The sequence below is a fragment of the Nicotiana attenuata genome, unplaced genomic scaffold (assembly GCF_001879085.1).
Source record: "Nicotiana attenuata strain UT unplaced genomic scaffold, NIATTr2, whole genome shotgun sequence".
Taxonomy (NCBI): Eukaryota; Viridiplantae; Streptophyta; class Magnoliopsida; order Solanales; family Solanaceae; genus Nicotiana; species Nicotiana attenuata.
Genome location: NW_017671465.1, coordinates 206,098 through 213,508, shown reverse-complemented (window position 1 = coordinate 213,508; position 7,411 = coordinate 206,098). Strand labels below are relative to the sequence as shown.

Here is a 7,411-nt window from a genome sequence, read left to right as displayed (position 1 = left end):
ACTTAAGTACCTTCATATATACAGTAGTAAAACAATGAATGGGAGAATTTCACTTGTAGTAAAATTAATAAGATTTGAAAAATAAAGCACACTGAAGTACTATATATATCATTCTCCACTAGATGGTATACCTGAAATAAAGTGAACGACCATGTTATAGGCACTTAGGATTTATTAGTTTCTTGGATAAAGTCAAAAAACATATGGTTGTAAAGCTAATAAAAGTTCAATTTGCTTGAATTACCTCCCAAATTTATTCTTAAATAATTCCTCCCGGTAAATTGAATACAAGTAAGCAACCACAGTCAAGGGAAGAGATAAACCTAGAAGATCACTTGCTAATGGCAATTGAAGACAGAAACCAAATTAAATAAATTCAAGTACTGATCACTATCTTTAAATACACGGATTAAGTTAAAAACCTTGTGCTATGGTCGATAAAACCATCTCCAAACTTCTCTTTGGTTGTATACAAGCTATCCAATATGGTTCACTTCAATAAGTTACCTTTTCCTGAAACTATCCTCCAGTATGACTTCTCTTTAGATCTACCACAATCACGCTAATGTTATCACAGCTATTCCGTCCTATAGCTAGCTGAGTAAGCAGCGCAGCTGCTGATGAACTTCGGGAAGAATATATAGCTCCTCCGCTATCACCTTCTACCAAAGGACTGAAGCTATGGTCCTCAGCTGGATCTTCCTCTCGAAGACACTCACTAGCCACCTCACACGCCATGTCGTTTGATATAACATCCCACAAACCATCACTGGCAAGAATCAAGCACTCATCCTCTGCTTCCCTTTTTGTGAAGGTAATCTCAGGCTCGGATATTACATATGGCGATAGATACTTGTCTCCTGTGTGTAATAAGAAAAATAATAGAAATATTTACTAGTATTTGAGTCTCTATGCTAGGATCAGTCTAAGAAAAGTAAATTTCCCCTACAAAAATAGTGGATAAAGTACAGTCTTCTTCATAATCAAAAGTAGCAAAAACCACCAAGTACAGTTCTTAATGATCAGCAACAGCAAAATCACCTAGCTTAATCCAATTACCTTTTGGCAAAGAAAAAACTACCTAGTTGAATACCATCAAAGTCACAAAGGTCTATGGTAACCACCTACTAGACAAGTAATATATTTAGAGAGAGAGGGGGACCAATTGTGATTGCACAAGTAACACATTTAGAAACCTTTGCTTGCAGTGTGATAATACTAAATTACATAGGGGAAAACATGAAGGCATAGCAACCCATCATAAGTAAAGGCTTGACCTACTGTACTACATAGGTCACATTACTAACGGCAGAGATCTTCACAAACGCATGAATGGTTAATTCATGTAGCAGTTTAACATGTTAAACTTGACAACCAATCTAGACATCTGGACAAGCTCACAAATCCTACATACCTCTAGAAATATAGTAGTGCAGCTTCTTATGTAAATCAGGTTATTGTGCATTCACCAACTTGTGACTTAAGACATTAAGCTAAAAAATTATTTCATGACAGGAAGTGCATTATGAAATGTAAACCATGCCTTTTCATTTAGAAGTAAACTATTCGAATATTAGTATCCCCAAACAGATACAATTTAATCGAGTATAATAGTTTCTTTTACACTATCACATAACAGAAAACAACACATGTAAAACAGGCTTTATGCAAATATTGTCGTAAACAATTGAACAATAAAATATTATTTTTTTTAAAAAAACTGAAGACCGCAATATATTTGTGCTCCATCATCATACATATGGGATACAAAAGCCTTAGGTATTTAAAAGCCTATGAACAATATCTTATGTCACCAGATCGTCTAGCAAAATTAAATGGTTTCCAGAAATAAAGAAACCACCATTTTCTTAAAATCATGACTACTACTATGAGCATACTTCTTCTGAAATAGACAATGAATGTAGTAGGATAACTAACCTTGAAATGAGCACAGGTGGAAAGGATAACTTGTCTTAGCAAAAGGGAAAATCAATACGATAGGATTTGCACCAGAGACAGTGCTTCGTTTTTTAAAACGACTTTTGTTCATTACAAGTTTCCCTGGTATGGTTGCTGCAGTTTTACATATGACAACTATCCTAACTAGGATGGACATGCGTTGGAGAGTAGACTAAAAAATTATGTTTGACATCAATGGTAGTCCCTCTAGTAAAACGGTTCTGTCAATGATTCAGCATTAACAAGTACTAAATAATGTGTTGTATCAATCCATTTCCAGCAACATAAATTGCTTTCCTTGAACTATCATTAATCGCACCCAGTTTGACCTTCTCTAACCCTAATGGATGCCGTCCATCTACTTTGATGCGCAAACGACAACTTCTATGACGTACAACCAATTTGCTCAATTTTATTTCTAATTTGTCGTCTTATGCATGGCATTAAATATACGGACAAACAACATTTTGACCTTCTCTAACCCTAATGGAAAGCCGCCCATCTACTTTGATGCGCAAACGACAACTTCTATGACGTACAACCAATTTGCTAAATTTTATTTCTAATTTGTCGTCTTATGCGTGGCATTAATTATACGGACAAACAACACTTTGACAATATGCACATCATCTACAACTACTCAATTTTGTTTCCACTTTGTCGTCTTATCGTGGCATTAAATACGGACAAACAGTTTTTCTTCATGCACTTCATGCAGAATTCTGTAATAAGACCCTAAATGTTAACTCTAATTGGTCTCATTTCTATGCCTTAATAAACAGATACAACCCCTCAATGGATGATAGTCCCTATATCCTTTGTTCTCTAGAACTATTCCATTTCTTCCACAAGAAGCTACGGCGATAGTGGCATTTCCAACTGCCATAATTGTGCTTTAACATCATTATGCTATGCTATTACCTTGACAACAATCTTTGTCTCTCGCCAATGTGTTATTCATGCATGATACATGATGTGTGCCTTTTATGTTTTTGTTTGGAAACTAGTTAAGGCTTAGACCTATGGAGATGCAAATATTGTTGCCTGAAAAAGGAAGAATTTACCAATCCTAGAAATTAATGTGATGCTGTTAATAAAGTGATAATGCGTGTAAGGTGAAAAACAAATGAAGCAGCAGTTCCGATGCCTATTTTCTTAAGTAGGAGTCCACCAAGGCGGGAGTAAGCTTTCGTCATGTGGATATAAGTAATATTTCACATGAGCATTGTAATGATTTATTTGCATAGAAAAAACAGGATCTTTCATTATCAGAAAAAGGGTTTTCTAGAAATATTACCTATTGCCCTAGACATGGCAAGAATTCCTTGAACCCGTGCCCCATTTGCAAAAACAACTAGGCCTCCAGACGCTTCTATTCTGGCTCGTTCATCGCGTCTATCCGGCTGCAGCCAAATAAGTTTAACTTTTCATGAGGACAAATTAAATCATTTTCTTCAGGTAGTGGAGTTGACATAAATTTGAGTATTCCCATTTAGTAAAATTTAGAGCTTCAAACAATAGAAACTACATACAGCATATCATTTACAAATCTATCTGCACTCAACTATCAACTCAACGGAATCCCTCAAATCACAGACATAGCTCTCTCTCTGCTTAGCTTGACATACGAGTACTTAAAAGTCCCAAAATGATCAGTTGCCGCATCTTTGAACACATACAGACAAATCCAATGTAAATGTGCACTGATATTTGAATTCACATATATGAATGTGTACTTGGAGGAGAAAATTATGAAACAGACATTTTGATATTGAATTCAAAGAGGAGGATTTATAATGTTCAAAAAGAATCTTAACACTCAAAAATACAACTGTTGACGTGAAATCTAGCTCTATTAGACGGTGAAATCTTTGCTCTTTAAATATATCGTTAGAATAAGTTATCGGAAATAAATAGAATCTTAGAAGCTTCGATGAAGTAGTCTGTTCCAAGAAAACAAAAATTACACTATTTTGATGTTTGCTTTCAAATAAGATTTGGCAACACGAAACATGTTTATTTTTACAATTTTGACTTGAGTCAAAACATGGTCCCAACCCTATGGGGTGACGTGTACCTTATGATCAGAGGAAAGAGGGATGGGCTTTCCATCGCGGCTAAGGACGGCGCGTGAGTCACCACAGTTGGCTACAATTATAGTTTCTTCCGTCAAAACTGCAACCACGGCGGTGGAGCCCGTCAGACCTAAGGTGTTGCGTGGGCAGTTGCATTGGTGGCCAACAGTTCCACAATCGCCGCATGTGGTTGAAGCCATCTCGTCAATTCTCAGGAAACAACTCCTCAGCGCTCTTTTCCAGGCTTCCTCCGTCCTCTGCTGTTGTGTTCCACTTCCATGGGAACTGCTGCTACCGCTCATGTCTGTACTTTCCCCCACGCGCGTCAGCTCTTCTTGTAGTAGCACGTGCATCCTTTCGCTACACATTGCAGCTACCTGCATCACCAATTATTGTAAGCTGTATATGCTACTCTAATACTGAAAAAACAATCTTTAATTTTACATTCTTAAATAAGTAATGAGTATTCCCTATCCGCTTCACTTCGTTAATATTGAGAACTTACTTTACGCGATTGTTAATACCGTATATATAGATTGAGAACTTTTTGTAGAGCCCTAACTAAATCCCAACTATTATAATTAAGTAGAGTATGTCACTCTGATTTTGTTTTTCAATCAAGAGTCAACTTTAACATTTCTGAATTTGTTTTTCAAAAAGTAAGCTACAGAATTTTTCAAATGATATTATATAGAAGAACTGGAATATTAAAAATAATTAGTTTAGTTTAGTGCTGAAATTGGTAAATTTGACTTTATAGATTATCAAACGGTTAAAAAAGAAATGAGTGAATTATAATAAGAAATGGGCGGAGAAAACAGTTTACATGACGTCCACCATGTCCGTCGTAAATAGCAAAGAAATTAACGGGTCGGCGGCGATTGATCTCCGGCGAGCAAAGATTAGGTCGAATTGAAAATTTATCTTCCATTGCACGCCGTCTTCCTATTATAGAAATTACTCCAACGACCGGCCCGCTGGCTGGTGTGTGACTAGCCGCGATAGAAGGCTCCGTCGATGCTGACGAAGGATCAGCCATATCTACTAAGCTGACTCCCACTCCCCTACCTTGGCCCAAAGCTTCTGAGGTGTTGTACGATAAGGTCCTAGGCGAAAATGACGAGGAAGAATTAGCAGTAGCAGAGGATAAAACCTTGGCCTGCAGACTTCTCATTCGAATTCTGCGGCGGCGTCGCCTCCTGCATTTCTCGGTAGAATCGCCATTCACTTTACTGAGCATCCCAGTTGTGTAACCGCTACTGCCGTTACGGAGTGGCATTTATAGGAGGCGTGAGGAGAATAGGCAAACACTCTTTAGCTAGCTAGCTAGCTATCTGTCATCAGTGGGAGAACTCGTTAAGTACAAGGAATGACCAAAACGTATGATACATGTGTGTATACGTGTACGTATATATGTCTGCATGCTGTACTTGTTTGGTTGCATCTCTCTCTACTTCAATCTCCGGTTAATGTAGAAAAAGACGATGGAAGGAAGAGGGGTTTGAGGAACTTGACTACTACAGTAACCGAAAGGTTTTCTTCTCTAACGTGGAAACAAGCCGAAGCTACTCCCTCCGGTCCAAAATAAGTCATTTTTTGGATGTTTTCACACAAATTAAGAAATTCACCTTTTAGCATTAATTAGCAATTGAATTGACCATATTAACCTTTACTATCTCACATATATACTCCTAACACATATTCCAACACTATTTACTCCAAAGACAATGTAGGAAAAAAATAATTAATTCATTCTTGAAATCTGGAAAAATCACTTATTTTGGACCACAAGAAAAAGGTCAAAAAATCACTTATTTTGGACCGGAGGGAGTACCACTTTGAGCCACGGCAGTGACACAGTCTCTCTAAACTGACGTTTCCTTTTCAACTAGGTTGTCCAATTTCTCATTAGCGCAAGATGAATTTTATCGCATGCATTCAAGCTTAAAACGTGAAGGAGAGTATTTGAGCAATCATAAAATTATCTGTGTGACCTATAAATTACGGATTCAATTATAAATATTTAGTGCATCCAACTAGACTGCCTACATCATTCATAAACACATAAATTTGGACTTGTATTTTAAGCTTAAAACGTGTCAAAAGTCCGGTAACAAGTAGGGGTATTCAAAATCGAACCGAAATCGAAAATCGAAACCGAAACCGAAGCCTAATGGCTTATTGGTATCGGGTTAACGGTTTAACGGGTGGGGAACGGATTGAAATTTTTTTATTAACGGCTTATCGGTTTGGAGGCGGATTATTCAATTTTCTTAACGGATAATCCATTAACCCGTTAAGAATATATATATATATATATATATATATATATATATATATAAGTTTTATTTTTATCCATGTATATATTAAATAATCAAAAACCCTTCTTCTCCAGTACTCTATCAAAGTGAATTAGAATAAAAGAAAGCCAAATAAAAGGAGTCATCTAACTGTGAGAAAAGACAGAATATGCTGTCTGAAACAAGATAACAACACCAGTTACACCACTGCTTCATCAATTTTGCCTGGGTTTTAAGGCATCCTAGAATTCAAAGTATGACGAACATTTGTTTTAACAACGGCCAATTGGAAATCTTTCACATGGACTAAGGCCAATGTGCATAAACATAAATAAGATTCTAGACAGATGATCTAACCATCACGGTGTCTCTTTTGCTTCGTCCCTCTTAGTAGGTCGACCACCTAAACCGATAAATCGCCCGATAACCGTCCGATAAGAGCTAAACCAATATCAATCCGCCCAATATCTTATCGGGCGGCTAGCGGATTACTACATTTAAAAGCCGATAACCGACAAGCCAAACCATTAAGAGTAAATAACCGCCCAATTCGCCGGATAAGCCGCCCTAGTAACAAGTGGGCCAAATCAGACGAACTCAAATTTAGGAGCCTTATCAAAGTTTGGGCCACTACAAAAACTTTCACCGAACCGAGAAATCGGCCCCGGGTTATACTTTGCTGAGATTCTGGAAATGAGAGAGAGATGACATAAACAATTTTCCACGTAGTAAGGGATGACGGGAACCAGCACCGCTTTGAAGAAAGCCCTGAGAGAGAAAGATCCGCTGACAGCTTTTCCTCATAGTATAGATTTTGGATATCCGCTTCCTCCTTATTAAACTATTCTCTCTGCTATTTTACTATATATACCGCATAATTTAATTATTTCATTTCTTATTGTACTAAGTACTAATTAAGCTAAATGAATGTATACGAAAATAATTCAGACCAGATATCAGACACTCTAAATGGAACAAACAGACAAACAAACACAACTAGCCATTTAATTATTCGAACTAAACTATCACCTAATAAATAATGAAAAAGGAAAACGGTTGCTAGTTGAGCAAATTGAA

At 37.0% G+C, this 7,411-nt stretch overlaps 1 protein-coding gene across 1 annotated transcript; it reads right to left on the bottom strand.

Annotated features, from left to right (window-relative positions):
- Positions 1–273: 273 nt before the first annotated feature.
- On the bottom strand, positions 274–4,405 carry LOC109208458 (probable protein phosphatase 2C 75). Its single transcript, XM_019371572.1, has 3 exons — positions 4,037–4,405; positions 3,257–3,362; positions 274–860 (listed from the first exon to the last, which is right to left on the bottom strand). Exons 1-3 carry the CDS (start codon positions 4,400–4,402, stop codon positions 520–522), a joined length of 813 nt encoding a protein of 270 aa, XP_019227117.1. The 5' UTR covers positions 4,403–4,405; the 3' UTR covers positions 274–519.
- Positions 4,406–7,411: the final 3,006 nt, after the last annotated feature.